This window comes from Macrosteles quadrilineatus, unplaced genomic scaffold (genome assembly GCF_028750875.1).
Source record: "Macrosteles quadrilineatus isolate MER2022 unplaced genomic scaffold, UCM_ALF_1.0 Scaffold_5__1_contigs__length_97177068, whole genome shotgun sequence".
Taxonomy (NCBI): Eukaryota; Metazoa; Arthropoda; class Insecta; order Hemiptera; family Cicadellidae; genus Macrosteles; species Macrosteles quadrilineatus.
Genome location: NW_026542598.1, coordinates 96,064,091 through 96,088,922, shown reverse-complemented (window position 1 = coordinate 96,088,922; position 24,832 = coordinate 96,064,091). Strand labels below are relative to the sequence as shown.

The 24,832-nt window shown below is 36.9% G+C and overlaps 1 protein-coding gene and 1 non-coding gene across 5 annotated transcripts in view; both read left to right on the top strand.

Moving 5' to 3' along the window:
• Positions 1-24,832, top strand: part of LOC128995880 (rhophilin-2-like) — a 115,915-nt gene that overhangs the window by 38,482 nt on the left and 52,601 nt on the right. The window contains exon 1 of one of the 4 annotated variants that reach the window (XM_054420912.1): positions 19,453-19,527. The exons of the other annotated variants lie outside the window; for them this stretch is intronic. Coding sequence (XP_054276887.1) covers positions 19,468-19,527 — 60 coding nt within the window. The 5' untranslated portion in view covers positions 19,453-19,467. Of the gene's footprint in view, positions 1-19,452; positions 19,528-24,832 lie in introns of those variants that run through there. 4 annotated transcript variants of the gene reach the window in all.
• Positions 15,328-15,399, top strand: Trnap-ugg (transfer RNA proline (anticodon UGG)). Its single transcript has one exon. It is a non-coding gene; the product is annotated as a tRNA-Pro (tRNA).

The window sequence follows — 24,832 nt, the reverse complement described above, 5'->3', positions numbered from 1 at the left end:
CCAAGGGGGCTGAGCCCCCAGCCTACGTTGAGCACTGCCGTTACCACCAGAAGACCACACTATCGCAAGTTTCAACTCCTACACATTACTCCAGATTTTTCCCAGGCTCCGTCACATTGTCACCTCCTCAGTGGGTTACTGGACCGGGAAACGATGGTATCGCCAAGGGGGCTGAGCCCCATCCTACGTATGGCACTGCCGTTACTACCAGAAGACCAAACTATCGCAAGTTTCAACTCCTACTTACTCTAGATTGTCCCCAAGCTCCGTCACATTGTCACCTCCTTAGTGGGTCACTGGACCGCGGAGTGATGGTATCACCAAGGGGGCTGAGCCCCCAGCCCGCGTATAGCATCACCGTCACTGCCAGATGACCACACTATCGCAAGTTTCAACTCCTACATCTTACTCTAGATTGTCCCCAGGCTCCGTCACATTGTCACCTCCTCAGTGGGTCACTGCACCGCAGACCGATGGTATCACCAAGGGGGCTGAGCCCCATCCTACGTATAGCACTGCCGTTACTACCACTAGACCACACTATCGCAAGTTTCAACTCCTACATCTTACCCAAGATTTTCCCCAGGCCCCGTCACATTGTCACCTCCTCAGTGGGTCACTGGACCATGGACCGATGGTATCACCAAGGGGGCTGAGCCCCCAGCCTACGTAGAGCACTGCCGTTACCACCAGAAGACCACACTATCTCAAGTTTCAACTCCTACACATTACTCCAGATTTTCCCCAGGCTCCGTCACATTGTCACCTCCTCAGTGGGTCACTGGACCGCGGACCGATGGTATCACCAAGGGGGCTGAGCCCCCAGCCCGCGTACAGCAACGACGTCACTACCACTAGACCACACTATCGCAAGTTTCAACTCCTACACATTACTCCAGATTTTCCCCAGGCTCCGTCACATTGTCACCTCCTCAGTGGGTCACTGGACCGCGGACCGATGGTATCACCAAGGGGGCTGAGCCCCCAGCCCGCGTACAGCAACGACGTCACTACCACTAGACCACACTATCGCAAGTTTCAACTCCTACACATTACTCCAGATTTTCCCCAGGCTCCGTCACATTGTCACCTCCTCAGTGGGTCACTGGACCGCGGACCGATGGTATCACCAAGGGGGCTGAGCCCCCAGCCCGCGTATAGCAACACCGTTATTACCCGTTTGACCAGCCTCTCGCCTACCTGTGCCGTTTTCATACATTACACACGTGATGACTGAAGTACTACGCCTTCCCGTTAAGTCTTGATTGAGATTGTCGATCTTTTTCCTTCGATTGAGCCGGTTTTGCTTTCCTGGTCAGTTTCTCTGGGTTTATCGATTTCTTTGATTGGTGTAGAAGGTGATTGTGTTGTAGGGATTGTCTAAGGAGATGTAAGAGGGTTTTTTTTATATTCGTTGTAAACAAACATAATAAAATGAAGGCATTGCTCTGAAAAATGTGTCTAACTTTCGTGGTTCTTGTAAATGTAAATGTTTCACTCAACTGTTTATCCTGTTTTGAAGTGTTTCTCGTAATACGTTTAGTTTACATAGTGGTTTTAAACAAATCTTGAAAGTAGTTGTGTAAAATTGCATTCTTCGAATATCTTTATCCAAGTTTAATTGTTTTTCAAAATGGCGGCTAGTAAGCTTGAGGTAACAAACAAAAGTTGAAACTGATAAGTATTTGAATGGTTTACAAAATCCTCATATGGAGTTGTAATAAATGAGCTTATAAGCCTGTCGGATAGCTAATATCTCACATTCCCCAGGTAATAATCGTTTCGAGAACTCATATTTAAATGTCAATTGAATCAACATTTTTATGCTCGCCTGTTGGTTACTATAAATGTTATGTTCTGCTAAGAACCCTTGTCAAACAATTCAGTAATCTAATTCTTCTAATTTCCTTGTTTCAACAAACTGTTTACATAACAATTGTGTCAGACTTCACGCAAATAGAGGGGTTCTCATCCAATTACTATTTCTGTGTGAAAATCTAGAGCTGAAATAAACTCTTCTCTGCAACGTCTTACTGTTAATGTCAACTGAAAAAATAACGTTATATTTGCTACAAAAAATATGGTAAATATCAAACTACTATAGATTTACAGCACGACGGATTAGGAGTGTAGGGGTCCCGGCCACTGGTCGTAAATTCAGGGGCCATATTTATTTAATATAACCTAACCTAACCAAACTTCTATATGCGGATTAGGGTCAGAGGTGGCCGGTTCTCCGTGTCCCATGGATTAGCTGAAGTCATCAGTATGTGTTTCCGTCGATTCTTACGAGGGAACATCTGTAGGGAGTATCAATAATAAATCGTACAAAATCCAAACTCACTCTTCACATAACGAACAGAAAAAAACTTTTAAATCGCCCTCAGCGGATAATGATGATAAATCTACAAATCATTTAATCAACGGTTGCGGCCTTTCGACACATTTCGAAAGCGAATCCGCCGACGAATTTGGTAAACCGCGGATTACATCTTGTTATATCTCTTGAGATCTATAATTTAGGAACATCTGTTTGGTCAAGAGGAATGCCTTGATCCATAAATCCATCCGAGCAGATTCCTGGACGCTCCTAAACGGTTATTCGTTCCGGTATTTTATCACGGTTACGCAGCCGGAGCAGCTGTCCGACACCGTTACAACTAACAGTTACAGTTACCAATACTTGGACATGTGTTAATGTGGTACAAACCAGTGACAGAATAATAAATTTGCTTGGACATAACTAAACTTATTAGTTTCGAACCTTAAAAAAATTGAACCGTGATGAAATGTTCAAGATGAGTTGAACAAAATTAACACTATCTAAATATGAATTTACCCATTTAATGCAAAAATATTTTTTTTTACTATTTTCTGTCATATATTTCGACATAATTTTATCGATAGTTTCATTATAATGATGGGTTTGTTGGACAAATCTGATATTAGGGATGGCTTGTGGTCTTCTCAGCGTAGAATCTTCGTTTTCAAATCTTTTTTGAAACAATAAAGGTATTCAGCCTTTTATATTTTATAATTACGACTTTATACTTACTTTTTAATCTTTATTTTTTTAATTTTACAACTCCATACATCTACACCATTAAAATAGGTTGAAAATTTTAAAAGGAGTTAAATGATGTATTTTTTTGTAATTCGTTTCAGTAGGTCTATACATAGGTGGCGTCCCCATCTCAATGATTGATAATTGATAATTGGGTCCACAAAACGATCAAATATAAAAAAAAAAATCTTGTTTCAAAACATCTAAACAACAAGTACGATCAAATAATTACTAATGGGCATTTTCACTCGTATTCAAACAATCTGGATGAAATTCAGGAAGAATTCCTCACTTGAGGCTCAGCGGCTCAAAACCAGTCAGATGCTAACACTATCTAGCTTCTAGGAACTCTGCGGCTCACTCACTCACTAACTCACTCGCTCACTTATCCGTTAAGACCTTAATTAATCCAGCAATCCTGCTGGTCCGAGCTACCAGCGCCTTATACGTACCAGCGGCGACGAGACTAATTAAATTTGTCTGAAATGATGAGGTCGAAACCCGATTTGCCCTTTCCTTGTCTCTCCTGGTCGATTGAAAGAACTCGTGATTTAAATAAGCTTTTGGATTTTACTGATTTGGTAGTTTTCTTTACGTTAGTTAGAGGTAAATGGTGGGGATGTATTAATTATTTATGTTTTTGTGTTTTCAGTGATTTTAGTGAATAGGGAAGGTAGGGTATTATTGTAAAGAACTAAATGCAGAAAAAAAAGTTTACAGTCTCCAGGCTTGATTTAATCGATGTTGTAGTACAGTGCTATTAGACTTTTCATCCTATTGTAAAAGTTTTAAGCCTCTTTTGATGTGTTTTCATGTAAGTGGCATTTAAGCGCGTTATTTATTTTCTTATTTTAGGATATACAGTACTTGAAGATTTATGCTTTACCCTAGAGAGGAGAGCAAGCGAAGTTTAACAAGTCTGCTGTAATATTAAGTTAAAATAGTTTTAAAATGTGTTAAATTAACAAGAGATAAATAAACTCTACATGAGCTGGGAGGAATCCACCTTAAAATTGTCTTCATATTACCTATATCTATATATATAATACGTGAAGCCGTTTTTTGTTAACGCAACTCCTCCCTTATTTGTGGACCAATTTCAACGTTTCAAGGTGTCAAAAGATTCGTATCAATATGTAGTTTTGCAATAAGGTTTTAGAATTTTGAAATTCCCACTCTTAAGGGCGTGAGACCATCCCAAAGGTCGGGTTTTCCCCATAAGAAATACATGGAACAAATTTTAAAACAAAAAACAGCTGTTTATAAAAAGAAACTCATTAGCTTTTTGGGAGTAAATATTAATATTTGTAATATTCAGGAGGTTAAGACCAAGTAAACAATTAATCAGTTTTTTTGGAAGAACAGAAAATACCTCAAGTTCAAAGAAGAAATATTTAAAACGGGAGAATGAGACAATTAATAATAAGATATCTTATGCATATGAAGAGAGTGGAAATGGAGAGGCGGCCTGGTCTAACAGATACCTATCCAGATATACATTCACTTGGTTAAAATAGTTAACCAACTTTCAATGGTGTTGCTGCCTTAGCCTATTCAAAGCAGATTAGTGCTGTCCAGTTGGTGACCCAGAGTTTGTAAGTAAAAAATGGAGCACATGAAATGGTTGATTCTGTATCACCCAACTTTTTAGGATTCTCTAAGGAGAAAATTTGTTTTATTAGGAGGATGTCTCAAATCAAAGAAATAAAATGACCCAACTTAAATTACTTAACACAGGTTATCAGTAAGGCAACAGTTTTCTTCAATTCACAATGCTGGAAAAACTTTCGCATCATGTTAACTCGAATTGAAGGAGATCGTTTAGTATTCATTAGAAGTTATTTATCAGTTAAAACTGAGAGCAGAAATAATGTAGGTGAACCTTGACGACGCAAATATAGATATTTAAAATTAGTTTCTAACAAGTGTTTAAACAACTCTAAGATTTAACTAGAATTACTCTAATTTAAGCAAAAACGTTAACGTTTTCCTCGGGATTATGTTTCATACTATGCGGCTCATTGAGCCGCACGGGTTCTCTAGTGAGAGAATAATCCATAAGGCTAAATGTACAATCACTCTCTGCTTTATTTAGATCAAACTTGCAAACCAAAATATAACTTGCTACAATTTACATCTTGCTTAAATAAAACCATAAACCATATTCAACATATAGGGGGTGTTCACCCTAAATATTTAGATGCGTCAACATTTAACAGAACATTTAAAAGACAAAGGACTGAAGGTGCTTCAGCATTTAAAATCTATATATTAATTTGAAACTGTTTTTCTTTGTCATAGCTAATTTGAGAGAATGGCTGGGTGTAGAAACTCGGAAGAGGTGTCTAAAGAAAGGTCTTGGTCTGTAGATGAGCCATCAAAAGAGAAACATGGTGAATTCCCTTGGGGCTCTGCCCCAGTGGCCTTTAAATTCCCATCCCATGTTATTCTTATGGAGGAAAACGGGGTTTTTGTCACAGCTAATTTGAGAGAACGGCTGGGCGTAGAAACTTGGAAGGGGTCTCTAAAGAAAGGTCTTGGTCTGTAGATGAGCCATCAAAAGACAAATGAAGTAAATTCCCTTGGGGCTCTGCCCCAGAAGCCTTTAAAGTTGCCTCTTCAGATTTGTTTACATTACGACCATGTGCATAATTCCACACTACTTTTTAATGAAACAGCTGTTAATATTTAAATTGTGATTTGTTGAATTTGTCAAAATGAAGTACAGCATTTGCAATGGGTTTTTCTGATTTTAAATTGGATTTTCTTCTGCATCGTGTCATGTTTTGCAATATAATGTTCTATTCTATTACCAAATCAGTGGAAAATCCTAATATCACAGTAACTCTTAAAATTATTTCATTTGGAGTTAACTTATATCTATTGTATGGGTTGGTTTCTGCCTTTTTTACTACTTCTTGGAGATTGTACGTATAGGTGATATTCGTTGGCATATTGCATCTGTAGACGAAACTTGGGTTGGTGTTATTACAATGGAAAAGAGCGAGAAATCCTGGACAATTTGATATGGGCTAAAAATAAAACTGAATTAACACTTTTCTACATTAATTCTTGAGCAATCATTGAAATAATCGATTTGCAAACAATGGAAACATAGAAAAAGTCATAGAACACAACCAAGTAGAAGAAAAAGAAATAATTTTTTTTTTATTTATAATCGTTGTCATAGACAACCTAATGCGGGGGCTATGAGAGAGAAAAATTTGTAGAAAACACTAAAAAAAACAAGATAAGCTTTTTGAAAAAAGATAAGATATATTTACAAAGGATTTTGATTATATCTAACTGTTGTGTAGATCGTATTTCCATAATCTTTGAGTCGCCTGTAATGCTTCACAATTGCTCGAATTCGAGCAACAGGTACACTAGTAACACTTAAAAGAAAACTTTAAAATTTAAAAGAACACTTAGAAGACAAAATACTGATGGCACAAGAACATTTAAAGGCAAAAAACTTTAAGGGTATTCAACATTTAAAAAGACAAAGAAGTGAAGGTACTTCAACATTTCAAAGCCCATTTAAAAGGCAAAAAACTGAAGGTATTTCAACATCAGTAAACAACTCAAGGTGCTTCAAAATTTCAAAGAACACTTAAAAGAGAGTAATGCTGAAAGTACTTAGGAAATTACTCGTGATTATTGTGTCATCATGGATAGATGTTTCATACTCAAAGATGGATTATTTCTCAGTCGTCCAGTTGCGAAAAAGAAAGGGCACCAGTGTCGACATCTCTCCAAATCTCAACGCGACGCTCAGATATCGAGGTGGGAGTAGCCCCGACATTGAAAAGTGAAATAGATTATATCAAGGAGAAAGTAAGGGCATAACCGGCGTTGGGCGCCCACTACCCAGCAGCCCTGGGCGGTAAAAGGCGCCGGGCGATGTTTGGGCGCGCCCCGGGGCCCAACACTTTCACTTGCTACTGCGGTAATCCAAGTATTGGTATATGACACATGGCTGAGGAGTGACACAATACAAAAATTTGAAATCAACCAACTGGCTGGGTAGCTGAGGGGTTATAGTGCTCGCTTGTTAATTAAAGGTCGCCGGTTTAATCACGAGAAAAGTCAGTAGCTTTTTGATGGTTCGAAACTGGACCCAGCTGTTCCTGATCATTGGGCTTAAATAAATGATCCTGACTAATGAAACCGCTGATCATAGTCAGTAACAAAGCTACACAGATCATCTCACAACATTCTACACTCATCCTTCACTTTTGGATTAAAATACGCACCTAGGTGGCGTCCCCATCTCAATGATTGATTATTGATAATCGAAAAATGTTCAAATTGTTTATCAAAATTTGTTCATTTTACATTTCTGATTATTAAAAATAATGATATATCTCTTTGTTATTCAGGTTTAGGTTCCATTGCGTACCCATTGTTGGATAGACTAACGTACCTTACCCCTCCAAATATTAAGTTGTTTGAAAATAAGACACGCCAATTTACAATTTGTTAAAACCAACCCATGTCGTTAGACTATTGGTTATACATATTGAACAACATCAAATGTCTTTGGATTTATCTTTCTTTTAGCGTTTATTTTGAAAATATTTTTTATAGACAATGTCATCTATTACTAGTGTTTTCGTCTAGCATTCGTGTCATATTGTTTGCACAAATAGCCTACATTCTCCGAAGGAATTAATAAGCCATTTTATATGAAAGCCTTTTTCTTCGATATTTCAAAGTGGTGTTTTACAAGTTGAATCGAAAGACTTGCACTATAAAGAAGTTGTTTACCGAATAATACCCATCCTCCCATCAGAAGACATTCGATTTAAGTGATGGAGGGATTTACCCGATTCGTCAAGCTGCTGCCATCAATAGTGTTACAAACATTTACTCAATTTATGTTAAAGAATCTAGCCAATGAACCCTTTGGCAGGATGTTTTACATGACCGTTTTCGGTGTATCCCTTGTGCCGAAGAAGTTTTACCCAACTAAAGGTAGAACTTTTATTCATCGCAACGAAAGACTTTTACATCTAAGGAATTTTATAAATTATTTTACCTTGAAGTACAGAAATAGTTAATAAACTTTTTACCTGGCGTTTAAAAGGGTAAGTATGAGGTATAATGAAGTTTACCCTAATTTTTCGAAGAATACCCAACGTTTCAAAAGACCTTAGCTCTAAGTATCGTAGGAATTCACAAACAATTTTAAGGAATTTTAATTAATGTATCGGAGGAATACAGCTGAAGAATCATACTAGTTTACCAATTTAAAACTTCCTAGCTCAGCATACTATGTTATATCGAAAAAGCTTCACCCAATTTTCAAAGACTACCTGAACAAATGAAAAGACTTTTAATGATCTTCAATTGGTATACATTTTAAAGCTATTTACCAAAGGACTCGTACCCAATCGAATGAATTTACTCGATGTATCGAACGACCCCGGTGACTATTGTGATGCAAATAACCTCTATCCGAGGAACATCTTCGGTTGTATTAATGACCTGTCGTTGTCATTGAGATTGAATGTATACGTAACTGACAGTTCGATTGTGTTTCCCGGCTGTCCGTCTTCTCATGTAAACTAGACGAGAGAAATCAACGATGGACGTTTTTGTAAGTAAATTACCTAGGGAAACGGCATCGTTAATTAATGAACAGTGCTTGTTGATGTTTGAAACACTGTGTGAACATTGTTTTTTGTCACAACGAATGTTTGGTCTCTAACTGTAGGACGTCATAGTTTTTTTTTTAAATATGCTCTTTGCAGAAGTTTGAGGTTTAAACTTGCATTTACAGGATTTGATTTGTTTGTTAATTGTTATTCCTAATGCGAATATTACGAGTTGAAGAGAGTTTTTCAGTTAAAAACTTATGTCTAAATGAACACTTCTGACGAGGTTATGAAAGAGAGAATATTACCTCATAAAGTACTTTTTCTGCACCCTTGAATTTGAATGTCAATGTATTGGAAAGGTATTTGACATAGTCAGTCTTTATAAATCAACATTTAAAAACCAATTCGTGATAATGACTTGTTTTTCTTTAAGTCATCAAATTCAAGCTCTAGGATCATTTGACGAAGCCCGTTGTCGCCTATCCAATTTTTGATCAATTCTTCCTGCATAGGTACAAATGATCAAGTTAGCGCTCCAGGATTATTTGATTAATGCGGCTCTTGAAGCTAAACTAGTTGTGATCATAGAGCACGTAATATTCAATATTCAATATGAATACTATGTGCTCTAAGGTCCCTCTTGCCTCTGTGTCAAATTTGACTCAGATCGTTTGACGAAGGCAGTAGTCAAAACTAAACTAATTTGAGGTAACGCCTTTTTCTCTGCCTCATAATTGTCCATTTCAAAATCTCTAGTTATTTGACCAAGTATATTGTTGAATTTGACGCTTTGGAGTCTCAATCGCATTTAGATCTCTTTGCTTTCCGCATGGACGGTTTCCCATGGCCTATCCGCACAATCCCGGGACCAGGATAACGGGAGTCAAGAGGCGAAAGTGCGACAAATGTCTAAACACTCGAAAGCTTCACTTCCGCGGTGTGAGGTGGTGGACACTGACCACCCGACACTTTCTCTGGGTACAAGTACTAGAGAGGGTGGGCGAAATATGGGAAAGGAACCTTGAGTCATGGAAAAGTTGAACCTTTGAGGTTTACATGATGAATAAAGTGTAATGAGTGAAAAGATTTAAAAGAGCGTAAACACATATACGTTAAACACGGTCTTAACAATTAGGGATATTCTTGGGACATCTTAGATATGTTAAGAACATTTTAGGGACATCTAAGATATTCTATAGTGTTAGCAAAACGGGAGTGCCGATGGAGACCTGTGGGGGTGCGTGCGTTTGAGGGGACTTGACCTGGTCTCCATCGGCACTCCCGTTTTGCTAACACTGTAAGGGAATCCACTCGACATCCTAGATATCCTAGGGATAGCCTAAACCCCAAATGAATATCCTTAACATACTATAGGGACATCATAGCAACAACCTAATCATCCCATGGTCATCTGAGAGACATCCTTAAAACACCCTTAACACATCTTAGGGATATACAACGTTCACGTTCTCCTCTGTTAGCACCAATTTTTTCAATTAGTTAGTATCAATGACAATGACGATACTATTTTTATTATCACTCTATGGTACATGTCTTTGATAAACTCTATACCACAGTCCTATCGAACCATTTCTTTCAATAATTCCTGCCAAAACAGACACATCCAATCAACATAAGCTAAATAGTTTTCCAAGGCCAATAAGTTCACTGACTGTGATCAACCTCTGTGTGTTTCCTTGATCACAATCTCGCATCTAAGCGCACAGGCTGTATAGTTATGATTATTTGATCCTTGCATTATTCATAACTGAGTTAGTGTGAGGCGAGACGCTCTGCAGACCGGCTAACAACACACTAACAGCGCATGCGCCGGAACTGCGCTGCCGCACTCGCTAACTGCGCAGATCCTACAACTCGCCGTGCGCGCTGATTGTTGTGACGAGCCGAGGTGAATACAGAGTAAAGAGTGACTTGAGTGTAAAGCTATTGTGTAAGGGTTGTTAGTGATAGTAAAAATTATTTAAAAAGTAGTACTCCCATACTGGCCCATGATGAATAGCGAAGATTCACAACTCTCGATACGGTACTTAAAGATTTTATAGAAGACCATATATTTAACACACTCTATTGTATACTAGCTGGCCCGACAGGCGTCGTCCTGTCCTAATGTGGTTTTATGTCAAAGGCTCATTCATTTTCAAGATGAGCTCGTTCACATCGCTCAATCACTGTTGAATCCTGGTTGAAGTTCGTTCGCCACAAGCACTCACCTTTTGGTAAAAAATTTGCACGTTTTTTTAATTATTTACAAGCAAATTATTAAATAACGGTTGGATGGATTATAAATTTCCTTGCATAAACACCTTCCCCTGGCATTAAGGAACACAACAACAAAAATCATGCAATTCGGTGCACACGTTCTCAACTTATGGAATACCATCAAAAAAGGGATTACAATTTTTTTTATATAGATTACCATCCTAATAGATCAGCTGATGATCATTTTAACTCTCTGGTTTGTGTAGATGGTGTTTTGATGAATACTATTTGATTCTTATTTAACTACTTTAAAACTTTCTTAACTAAAAGTAACAATCTGTGTTTAAGACAGCCTTTTATAACCAAAGAGAGCCTTAAAGACGTACCTTATGAGTAAAAGTCATTTAGCTGTCGTTAACACCGTAACATACACCTCGAAAATACACTTTATATTGTTGAATGGGGTAAGAATCCTACAAACATTCACCAACGATTCAAAAAATAATATTTTTGAAAAAACTAACAAAGAGCAAAAATCAGAACAGCTACCAAAAATACACAACTCACAACAGCAAAGAACAATACAAAACAAACAACGACAGTAAAATGCACACTTAAATGATAACTAACTACTGTATGCTTCAATAACCTAAGTCATCAGCAAAATAAACGTATTCATCACATTAAACTCAATACATCTACATCGCATTTTGGCAACATTTCAACTACACCGTTCAATTAGAGGACACGTTGTCCCAGTTATCCGAAACCCGCATTTGGTTGATCAAGAGAGAGGACTTTTCCGTCTCGGTTTGTTTAAATGGGCAATAAATTGTGGCGATTTGATCGTTCTAATTGGCCAGACCTTGCGAGGTTTGTGGCCGAGCTGGACGATAACTCTGGCCCAATCAGTGATTGGTCTAGGTCATAAACCAATGTAAAAGCAAATACCTTCACAGATGATTATGATAAGGTGCCATTAGCAGGATCATTGCTAATCTCTACACACTTGGAATTGAAGTAGGAGGTTGAAGCATTTCTGGAATGTCTCGGTACTGTAAAGAAGGAAGAGAGAGAAAAAATCAAGTATGTGCGATCTGAGTTTTTGTCAAAGGATGACCACAACAGCATGCAACAATCAATGGTTGTGCTTTTGAGATTTGGGCATGGAAAAGTTGTGAAGACATTCTGTAAAAAGAGGAAAAAGGCAACGGGGTCTTAGTTCGATGTAGTAACACTTCGGCCCAGTAACATTTCGGCCAAACTCAAATTTCTTAGAAAAACAGTATCACTTCGTCCCACTCGCTTTTACAGATGATTAAATAAGCTAATGGAGTAACATTTCGGCCCGACGAAAAATTGACAAGGGTTGAGGAACGCAGTTCAGGTAGTAAGAGGTACATGACCTGTATACTTTGCAACCACCCTCTGGTGGAATCAAATCAAATCAAAATATCATTTATTTCGCAAAAAAAAAACAGACATAACATAATATTATGATCCCTTTGCAAAAATATTTACAATATTATTTATTTTTCTAAGTTATATTTAATTTTCTATAAAAGCTTTTTAAATCAAGCGAAATTATCACCCACAAAGGATAATTTAATCCTGTGAGTTGGAGAGAGTCGTTATATTATTAGAGATTTTTTTTTAATTATGAAAAAAAGGAAATTTGAACAAGTTAAAAGTTGAAAGTTGCGCTGGAGGACTGAGCGAATGGTGCCCCCATCTCCCCCCTACCCTACCCCCAAAAGATAACCTGCTACTGTTACCCAACCGTCACCCCTTGCATCCTCTGACCTCACATGACGGAGAATCGGTGGAATCTTACCTAACCTAACCTAACCTAACCTAACCTAACCTGTCAAATTTTTTGTTGGGACGAAGTGTTACTAGTGGGCAGGTAGAGAGTTGGACCGTAGGCCACATCTGAGGGTTTCGGGCCGAAATGTTACTGGGCCGAAGTGTTACTTGGGCCGAAGTGTTACTTGGGCCGAAGTGTTACTGGGCCGAAGTGTTACTTGGGCCGAAGTGTTACGACACGCTTAGTTCGGGTATTAACCCATGAAATATAGAGTACCCACAAGCATCGTCAATTTTGGTAACTTAATTTTTTTTTCGAAAATCTATGTATTTTATTTATTTACTTTTGATTTATTGTGAAATCCAAAGCGTAGTTTTGAAGTGTTAATGTTCTTATAATATTTGGTAGAGTTATAATATCCTTTAACAGTTATTTACTGGTTGTTTAGACATTTGAAGAGTTAAAAATTAAACATTTACTTTCAACCACCTAAATATGACTTAACATATCTAAGTCAATATATATCAAATAGTAAATCCATTAAGTCTACGAAATAAGGGCTTTAGTAAGTACATACAATCTTAAGACAATAATCTTGTCAAAAAATCTATTAATTACAAAATCAACAGCATGTGACTGTATAGCCAATCCATGAAGACTTTAATGGGTTTGGACTACTTTCCCTTAAAAGTGTTTGAAATGATTTCATAAAAAAATGACACTGGCGTAGATACGAGCAAAAAAAAAAGACTTTAGTATTTGTTTTGTAAAGGTTTAATGAGGAATTTAGAAATTTGTTTGTTGGATCAAGAGACACCTGTTGAATCAGCTGATTCCCACGTCCTCAGGGTCAGCTGGGGGAAAGCGCGTGTTTTGGCGGGAACAGGAAGGGTGAGGCGGGGAAAGTGATCGATATAAACCGATACTTTCCCGTGATCGAACAAGTCACTGAACTTGGCCGAAGAAAGTGACCTTGCCGCCAAACTTCACACGCGGCTGTTTTTGCCGCCGAAAGAACTGGAAACGACTTGTCATTCGATCTACTTTCGACATCTGCTTTCAACATCTCGCTGGTAAAATCATCTTTTATATCATTCTATAGGATGTAATATTGGAGAAAATTACTGAATGGTATGAATTCTGTTTTAGAAGTTATGGTATCTTTTTCGGTGGTTAAACATAATTGGCTCAAATGACTAAGCCAAATATACGTCGTTTATGGTTTATTATTGTGAAGAACTAGCCACTTCTTACAAATCCAAACTGAATGGGCTCTATACTCTAAACTCGCATATTTTTTGCCATATCAGAAATCTGAACGAATAAAAAAATAAGTAATTTAAATTTATACACTAGCTTAATACGACTGTAGTCTTTTCCGAAATAGAATTAATTTAGAAAGATTCTGAGTAAGAGTTACACTTTTAATCCTTACCTTATTTTCCTTGATGATCTAAGGGAACTTGACTGTGTTACTATACTATCACATAGTTGGCGTATCGAAAGTATCTGTGCTATACTGCTATAGGGATGGGTTGCTATTCCCGGCCTGACAACAATAATATGAGGGGTTCGGAGCACTTTCATAACAGTGTTTGGGATTCTTCCATTATTAAAAACATACCACTGGCGTGAACATTAAAAACACTTGTGTGTGTTGTTAGCCTAGTGGTTTGCGTCTTGGACTTCGATGCTGGCTAACATTCGATCCCAGGGAAACCCAGGCAAGTCCACGACCATATAGGGATATAATACTTTTCTTCAAAACCATTTGGGCTACAGTTTAGCTTACTCCATACAAATTCCGAGTAAAACCAATGTTTCTCTGCATCACCGCCACTGCCCGTGGTCTCTTCGCCGACTGGCCATGGCCATGCTGCTGGCCGTGGCCGTGACGTGACGTGTAGCGTGTAGTTTGACACGCGTGTTGTATTCTCCTCACGCGCGTGTCGACGGTCACGCCTCTCTGTGGTCTTTGTCTACACGTGCAGTCACGGACCTCCAAAATATTAGTATTCTGACAAGGCTTAATCTACAAGAATTCGAAGAGAGGCTTATGCATTCTGAGGTTTTTTTTCCTAGACACGAAACTGGGATTGTTTTTCTCATTACTTCAGGTATGGATTGTGCTTTTGTCTAGTGGTAAACTTGAGTTAATTCAGTAATTCTTCGGTAAAACATTTGCTAATAAACTATTACCATGCATAAAGAATGTACTTTTTGGGCGTCGAGTGATTATGAACACTTTATGTAAAAAACTCCAGGACATTTCCACTCAATTCCACCTTTGACTTTAGCTTTATTTAGTAGAAATTGTTAACGTTACAACGATTGCTATCGACTTACTCTAAGTCCGTGCAGGATAAAGTCGCTCATTTAAAAAGTCCCTTGGCAACTGGAGATTTAGTTTATGGTTTAACACTTATGTACCAATACCCAGATGATTCAGTAGCACTAAATTACATATGTACGTCTATCTACGGCTCAAGTCCCCCATACAGTACAGTCCCCATACTGCACTATCACTATCGCGATGGTTGTACTAGAGGACGCGTCGCCTCTTCACCGAGGATGTCTCAACTGGTCTCAACCTTGACTTTCTCCTTGGTAACTTACATTTCCTCGTACAGGTCGGCCGCTTGGTCTAGGGGTATGATTCCTGCTTTGGGTGCAGGAGGTCCCGGGTTCAAATCCCGGAGCGGCCCATTAAATTTTGCATTCTAAAAAATTATCACGTTTGTGCAGCAAGATCTCTACGGCACAAAGTGCGGCTCCAAGTCTAAATATTCTATCAAACCACAAACCTGACCATGATATTTTATTTTAAAATTGTGGCTCAACGTTGTACCAATTGTTTTAGGTTTTTTTTAGGGAACGGTCTAATCCTTGGTCTTGTTGCTATCGACTGGTTGGTCAACCTTTAGTTTGATAGTATTAGTTGATATCCCAATTACAAATACTACATCTTTTGTTGTTTGATTTTAACTTCTTGATTAACTAACCACTTTCAACTACAGTATTGTAACAGCATTATAACAATCTATTTGTACACATTTCTTTTGTTTTCTGGTTTAGTAGCCGAAGAGTAAAGTACAAATCTTCAAATTTACTCCAAAGAGAGGACCTTTAGTCTACATCAGCACTATCAAACGTCGCCAACATGAAACACAAAAGAATTCAGTTTCTACAAAGATATCAAAGATGTCTACTACTATTCCATCCAATGGGAATTCACAGTTGATACAGTACAACAAATTCTCGAACTACCATATGCACCTTATGGTCTATCAGATGTTTTAGTGTAGTTTACTAGACAAAGCAAGAGGTTCTTGTATATTCCTCCCAATCTCGGGTTTTCCCCGAAAGAAAACCCCCGAGTGACGGGTGTACCGGGATATTGGTGTTTTTCCCCAGGCGTGTAACGGGATTGTAAACAGAGGGCTCGTAAACCAAAGAAGCGCACACAATGGCGAAACGCGGTTATCTCTCAAATTGCTATGCGATAGCGCTGCTCTCCCAGGCTTCTTGTGCGCATGCCGCTGATTTGTGGAATGCCAAACAGCGCCGTACTTCAACCTTCAACTAGAGTCTATTGTGCTACTATCGGCAGGGTCAAGCTACCGGGATACCATCGGTTCTCGGGACTATTCTGTAGATTGAGCTGCGATAGTATTGGAGGTTTGTTATGTTATGGATAGGTCTCGGCTTCTGTGACTTTAGTTTAAGTAGTTTTTAACTTCCTTCAAGATCCACTGATCCTATTTTTTATTGTATCTTAGATTGCACAAATTCTCATGACATATGACATACTAGAGCCACACGTCGGACTTCTCATGATACAGCAGAGCACAGGCCCCTTTTACGTCATTAGAGCTTCTCACCTAACATCTCATGATATCCTAGAGCTACTCACGTAACATCTCATGATATCCTAGAGCTACTCACCTAACATCTCATGATATCCTAGAGCTACTCACTAAACTCCTCATGATATCCTAGAGCTACTCACTCTAACTTCTCATGATATCCTAGAGCTACTCACTAAACTCCTCATGATATCCTAGAGCTACTCACCTAACATCTCATGATATCCTAGAGCTACTCACTAAACTCCTCATGATATCCTAGAGCTTCTCACCTAACATCTCATGATATCCTAGAGCTACTCACGTAACATCTCATGATATCCTAGAGCTACTCACCTAACATCTCATGATATCCTAGAGCTACTCACTAAACTCCTCATGATATCCTAGAGCTACTCACCTAACTTCTCATGATATCCTAGAGCTACTCATCCAACTTCTTATCATATCCTAGAGCTACTCACCTAACATCTCATGATATCCTAGAGCTATTCACTAAACTCCTCATGATATCCTAGAGCTACTCACTCTAACTTCTCATAATATACTAGACTCTAGAGTATCTCACCCAACTTCTCTTGATAAACTAGATCTACTTGGTCAACCTCGCATAATATCCTAGGGCTAGTCACCCAACTTCATGTAATACAGTATCCTAGAGCCTCCAACCCAACTTCTCATTATATCCTAGAAGCACTCACCAAAGTTCTCATGATATCCTAGAGCTACTCACCTAACTTCTCATGATATCCTAGAGCTACTCATCCAACTTCTTATCATATCCTAGAGCTACTCACCTAACATCTCATGATATCCTAGAGCTATTCACCTAACATCTCATGATATCCTAGAGCTACTCACCTAACTTCTCATGATATCCTAGAGCTACTCATCCAACTTCTTATCATATCCTAGAGCTACTCACCTAACATCTCATGATATCCTAGAGCTATTCACCTAACATCTCATGATATCCTAGAGCTACTCACCTAACATCTCATGATATCCTAGAGCTACTCTCCTAACATCTCATGATATCCTAGAGCTACTCATCCAACTTCTTATCATATCCTAGAGCTACTCACCTAACATCTCATGATATCCTAGAGCTATTCACCTAACATCTCATGATATCCTAGAGCTACTCACCTAACATCTCATGATATCCTAGAGCTACTCTCCTAACATCTCATGATATCCTATAGCTACTCACCTAACATCTCATGATTTCATATAGCTACTCACCTAACATCTCATGATTTCATATAGCTACTCACCTAACATCTCATGATATCCTATAGCTACTCACCTAACATCTCATGATTTCATATAGCTACTCACCAACATCTCATGATATCCTAGAGCTACTCACCTAACATCTCATGATATCCTATAGCTACTCACCTAACATCTCATGATTTCATATAGCTACTCACCTAACATCTCATGATATCCTAGAGCTACTCACCTACCATTTCATGATACCCTAGAGTCACTCACCCAACTTCTTATCATATCCTAGAGTTACTCACCCAACTTCTTATCATATCCTAGAGTTACTCACCCAACTTCTCTATACATCCTAGAAACACTCACCAATGTTCTCATGACATCCTATATGTAGACATCTTATCTTAGTCGTCACATGTTGTAATTTTTCATTCATCCTTCTCCCTATATCCTAGCGTTCCTCAGTCACCCTAATTCTCATGAGATCCTACATTCGCCCTACTTCTACAACCTCTTGTCCACGACACGTCGGTCGTGCGTGCCTCTTCATCACATCACATCTAACGGACGCCGAATTCGCCGTTTCGCGGCCGTTAACGAAATTAAACATCTCAGAACTGGGCCAATTGGTCGAAATAGAGGTGTTTTACCTGCGTTACGGAGTAATTGTAGTGTGGCGAATGTGTCTTGATAGCTTCGTGGGCCGAGATTACGCGGCAGTCCCGAATGGATTAAATCGTTCTTTGAAAAGGAATCAATTTGTTGAGGATTGCTTGCTTTCCACTGGCTGGCGACGTGTGTACTTTCCAGTGAGGTGGGTAGTTGATTCAGTGTCACTTTTTTATCTGCTAGTTCACATACACATTTATACTGGAAATATATGTTAGGTCAACATAGTTTAAATTATAAACGTGACACACACAATTGTGTTCATCATACTGTCTAAAAAACAGCCATAGTTAGTTCTCTAAATCGTCCTCGAAATCATTGTTTTCGGGTAACTTCTCGGGGTACAGAAAAAATAGGTAAATTGTTCAGTTTGCTAACCTCAAATTTGTTTAGGACACTTATAAATGTTGTTTACTACTTGAAACACATGAAAACGCTGCTAGTCACATGATATTTGAAGTTATGTTTGTAAACAACAGAAATATAAACATTGATCACGACTTTGTATGACCTATTTTGTCAAGATTAGGTTTTTTCACAGTTTGACGAAATAGTTGTTCATCACACGGAGCGAAAGTGTCCTTTTTGTACTTCGTATTTGCAAGAGAGGTGCAGCCGAGCTTGCAAAACACTATTGTATACCAAAAAGAGCAACTTTCGATCCTAGTGATGAAATAAACTTTTTTCTACCGACTTCAGAATGTAGCGGTAAAGTAAAAGTTTTTTTCCTCAACTTTCCTTTACTTTAATTATAGAATAAACGTACTCAGTTATGTTTCTTCTTATTATTTCACTTCCCAGATCTTGCCGTAGATTAGAATACGGTATTAGCTACTTCCCATGGATAAAGTCACTAATTCCGTTGTGATAGGTGTAGTGTTTTGTGAACTGTGAACTCGAAGTCTTGTATAGACAATTTGCATGAAAACCAAAGGAAACGATAGGCACAGTGTGTTGTAAACTCTAAGAAGACAAGTGAAGAGTGACAACAAAATCCCCAAGTTTCCCATGGTTCTGGACGATATGCTGAAGTGGGTGAGCCTAGCGGAGGTCAGGAAACGTAACGGGGTGAGTTACTTTTTAAAGAAATATTTGTTTGGTTTCAATACAAAATTTTTACTGTACATAAGATTAAATTTAATTTCCAACCTTTGGAAGATGAAAATAACTACTAACCCTTAAGCTTTCATAAAAATTCTTTCTTTTAATTTTGAAGTTCCTTTCATAAAGTTCCTTTTTTAGAAGAGTGGGTGAAAGGTTATGGTTACCTAACTAGCGTGATAGCTTAAAATATTAAGGCTACTAATGACGATAATACGTTTTACATTTATTAATATGTGCAATTTTTTTCAATTATCAGTACTTACATTGATGTTTAGTTTTACTTAATGCCATTATTTATTACCTAGTAGAACAAAGGAAAGTCTTTGAAAAGTGAAATTTAAATTTTTTTGCCAAATAAAATAAGAATTGGACCAAAAATATTTGTTAAAAGACAATGTAATACTAGCCAATCTTTTACTATTGCGTATTTTGTCTGACAACAAAAATTGTGGTAATGCTAAAATAATGGGGTGGGTTGTTAACATTGTAATTACTTCATAATTCTATTTTCCAGCAAGAAACCTTATGGTTTTCATTTAATCTAAAAGTTTTGAAATTTTAAACTGTAAGCAGAGAAATATGATTAAAAATTCCTCGATTTGTTTCGGATAAATCTATTAACGGGTTCACAGAAGGAAGTCTGCTTGTATAACTAAACAATAATAAACAATTGCGAACATTAAATATACAATACAAACAACAATACAATAACAAATATTAAATATATGTAGTTTGTTTGCGTCTTTTCAAATCTTTCTTTTAAGATCATCAACATTTCAAGCATCTTGAGATACAATCGCCTCCTTCCAAAATCTAATAGCTGAATTTGAAAACTCGCAACCAATAATAAATTCACCACTTTCAACTACGCAAGACCTATTTGAACACACTCATACCCCTCCCATTACCCCACGTTGTGGTTGCATGTAAGGCCAGCTGATTACCAGTTGTATGAAGCCCCGCTGTTCTATCTGCATTCCTATTTGTAAACCTTGCAATTCCAAAGCGAAATCTAACTTTCTCTCTGTAGGTGACTCTGGAGATTGCTTGTCACAATTGAATTTGATTTGTGGGTGTTATTAAGTTAACTTGATGGTGAAACGGGTTCTGTTTTGGTGTTGTTTATGGGGTTTATCAATAGTAATAAGCCTACATGTAATTGTGTTTAGGGTTTAGTGTTGGACTGATGAACTATTATGGAACCGTGCATTTAAATATCGTTGAGTGAGATTTATGTTAAAAAAATTTATATCGAAATTGATATTGGTTATGCATATTTTATAAATCATCTTGAAGGGTTTGGTTATTTAATTTATTTATTTTTATGTTCATGTACCTACAGAATCCTTTTATAAATTAAAATAGGCTTAAAAAATAAGAAAAAAATAAATAAAAAAATTAACATGGGTCCTATGGGTTGCCATGCTGGCAACGAAATATAAACAGAAAATCAATACAAATGGAAGAATTTCCATCACATGTTTTATTTACAGCGTGGGGTCAAAATAATAGAGAAGACTGTTATGTAAAATATTACATATTTTTAGTTGATTTTTCTATCACTGGACGACCTCTAGTACTAAATTAAATTAAACTAGGCCTTACTAAAATAAAATGGTAAATGCTTGAAAGGGGATTGGCAACCCTTATTTCTTACATCATACATGACATACATTACAATATCAGCATTTACATAATATCAGCATTGGAATAGTAATTCTTTTCCATTATATGATAATGAAAATAATTTGATACGAATATATCGTTTAATCTTTTCGATGTTTTAATATTAAGAAGAAATCAATCAATGATTACGTCATGGAGAATAAGATTAGGTTTTGCAACAGTTTATTGCTTAGAAACTCTTTTACAAGTATATCATAAGTAAAACAATTTGTATTTCTTTGAAGAGGTTAAAGAGGCTTTTATAATCTGCCCATATTAGTAAAATCTTTAACGGACCTGTACGTGGGACAGTTTGATAAATCAAGGTGTGAGCCGGTACAAAACCATGTACATGAACGAGCCATTAGTACATTTATAATGTTAAAAACTGTACTTGTACCCACGAAATATCTGCCTTTCTTACAATCGTGTTACCAACTAAACCACAACACACATTCCAATTCACCCCAAAACCCATTACACAACATTTACATAGGCTAGTTTCATCTCAAGAACGAAACAGAAAGATGTAAAGGTTTCAAAGCGAAGCCCAGTTATGAGATGATTGTTGAACGTGGTCCATTCTACTTATGTATTACCTCACCGAGGCAAAAACGCGAACCCTAATTAGGCTAGAACGTAACAGGCGATCATTTTGGGCTAATCGGTAGGAACTGAGAGTGTAACCGAGAATTAGGAGGTTGGATGTTGGTAGGAGGGTTGTTCTAAAACGGAAAAAAATCCTCCAGAGTTTCACACAAGATTTATTAGAGAATTTAGAGTAAAAAATTGCTTTTACACTAAAACATTACTTAATTTGGTTGAATCGCAAAAGGTGTTTTCTGTATTTTGAAGTCCAGTATGAAGATTCCACAGTGGTCTTAATGAACATTTTTTATACGGTCTACCATAGATTAAAAGAAGTAGACATGTATATACTCCTTTTATCCATGGGTCTACTTAATGTGCATTTAATTAGTACAGATAATCTAATATGGAAATACAAACGAAACAACAAGCAATATAATGGTTATATATTTTCATCGGTATTGGAGCTAATGTTTTATTCGAACTATCAAAAGTTAATGTGGCGACTTAGATGCATATATTTCTTTACAAAAATACATATTGATACAAATAAATTTGAACGGTGTGTTTTATCTCTTCTATATAACTATATAAGTTATGTTACAAATGGATTAGGAAAAATACCGGGATTTGGGAGTGCAGAACACAAATTAATTTTATAAAACCCAGTTGACTTCAAGGAAGGTAGAGCAGTTAAAGATTTGATAATTTACACTTTTCTGTAAATTCCCTCCAAGTCTGAATCATAACATGAATTATACATCATAGAAGACCTAGTTAGTAAGATTTAACTAAATTTACCGAAAATGTTAAAGCAAAAGGATATTTCAAAATATAACCAGTAGCATCTATGTATCTCTAAATAATTTACCTTTATGCATAACAATACCATATCATGGCAGTGGAACTTATTGAAATTGTCCACTACATAGCTGGAAAAAGCTCTTAGGACCACGCTCTGGATTTTCAAATTTATTGGTACTGTAAAACATCCAACCTTGGTCCTTCGGTATAAAATTGAGTCTATTTTGCGTTCTCGCTCCGATTTTAAGCACTGTGATCAATAACATCGAACAGTACGAAACTGCAACGGTGTTCTCCGACGCGTAATCTTCATGTTTTGCACGTATGCTGTCACGTGTGTCTGGACAGTCATCCAGTGTTGTATGCTGGTAGACCGTTACATGGTGTAAAAACATGGACTGTTATAGCTCCTTACATACACCATCGTATGGTAACGGTAAGTGGTGATTAAATGGTAGAGGGGTTTAGATTTATATGTGATATATTCAGTTTTCCAGCTGGTTTATAAAGTTTGCGTGTAAAATATTTGCGTGTAATCTGCTTATGGTGGATTCCGATTCACTGGGTTGTACCTTTATCGCATTGCTAAAGAGTAAACACTTTCGGTGATCACGAAAACACATCCATTTCTATTTTATAAATAAAATAGTTTAGAGTTTTCGCAATAGGAGAACTTAGGCTGTTTATCGGAAATCTATATATCTAATTCCGTAAGCCCAAAATTTTACAATGAAATTGTGAGCGAACGGGAGGCCGTAGAAAGCTGGGAGAGGTATCATTTTAAAGGTCAGGTCATGACGTTTTGGGGAAAATTATTCATTTTTCTTAATTATTCACCAAAAGGTTGTTACGTAATAAAATAATTTACATTTAAGTAACATGGGAGTCCAGGTCATGTCTGCTTTGTTTACTTGAAAACATGTGGTTTAACTTTATTTAAAGCATATGGTAATATGTACTGTAATATGTATACTATTATAAAGCTGAAGTAAAGACTTTTCCCCAAGTTTATGGGTCTGGATTAGTTATTGGAATAGGATTGGTTGTAACAGGTATGTCTGAAAAAAGTGTAAAGCTAGAAGTTATTACTGGAGTAGACAAAGGGAACATATTTTTCATGCCAAAAATAAAACTAACATCTAAAGATCCTAATATGCCGTTTAAGTTTAGGGATTCAATTCCTATTGGGATTAGCTTTCGATATTACTATAAATAAAGCGCAAGGCCAAACCTTCAAAAAGTTGGCATTTATTTGAGAGAAAAAAACCTGTGTTTACCCATGGTCAACTTTATGTTGCTTTTAGCTGGTCAAAGTGGCCAGATGATGTTAAAATAGTATTAGAACAAAATAAAGACCAAGGATTCGATTAAAATGGATACTATACTCTGTTGTTTTCAGAGAGATTTTGTTATGATTAGCATTATACAATTTGGAGGATGACATATATCTATGTGTTTTATTTAAGTGAATAAAACACCTATATTCCTATATTCAAAGGAATTGATAAATATTTATTTAATAGTGATGAAGATTATTATTGAAAATGTTCCTTAGTTGTATATTATGATTAGAAAGTTTGTATTATAAACACACTGCATGAACAGTCCTTTGGAATCTATATTTTAAACAGAACAGACATCAAAAAATTGCATTATGCAGATATGTAATAACTTTTATACATATTATAATATACAAAAATATTAAACGATAATTCAAGGTAGGGTAACCCATGAGACTAATAATTTGTACAAAATAATTACTAGAATTTTTATATAGGGGCTATTGCCCCTACAAGCCACTAGTATCCTCCTATTTAAAGAGCCTCGATGATAAAAACTACACGTTTATATGTCATGAAATAGATATATTTTTAAAGTTCCTTGAATACAATAGTGTAACATGTTTTTTGCCTCTAAACATTTTGCAATAAATATTTTGGTTTGAAATCCGGACATAATTTACTTATGAAGATATTTTAAGTCTAAGTTTATATCTGCGATTCCAATTAAATTTGTTTACAGTCGCCTAAATATAAGTAGTTGAATAAATCAAAGACGGCAATACCATGAGGTGAAAGCACGAATATGAGAACAGAAACGGTATGGAACATAAAAATAAACAAATGACTTAGCTGGCCTGAATCCTATACTTTGGACAGTTCCATTTAAGCAATGTTTAGTAATTTTTACTTTCGGGCCAGTGAAACAATTT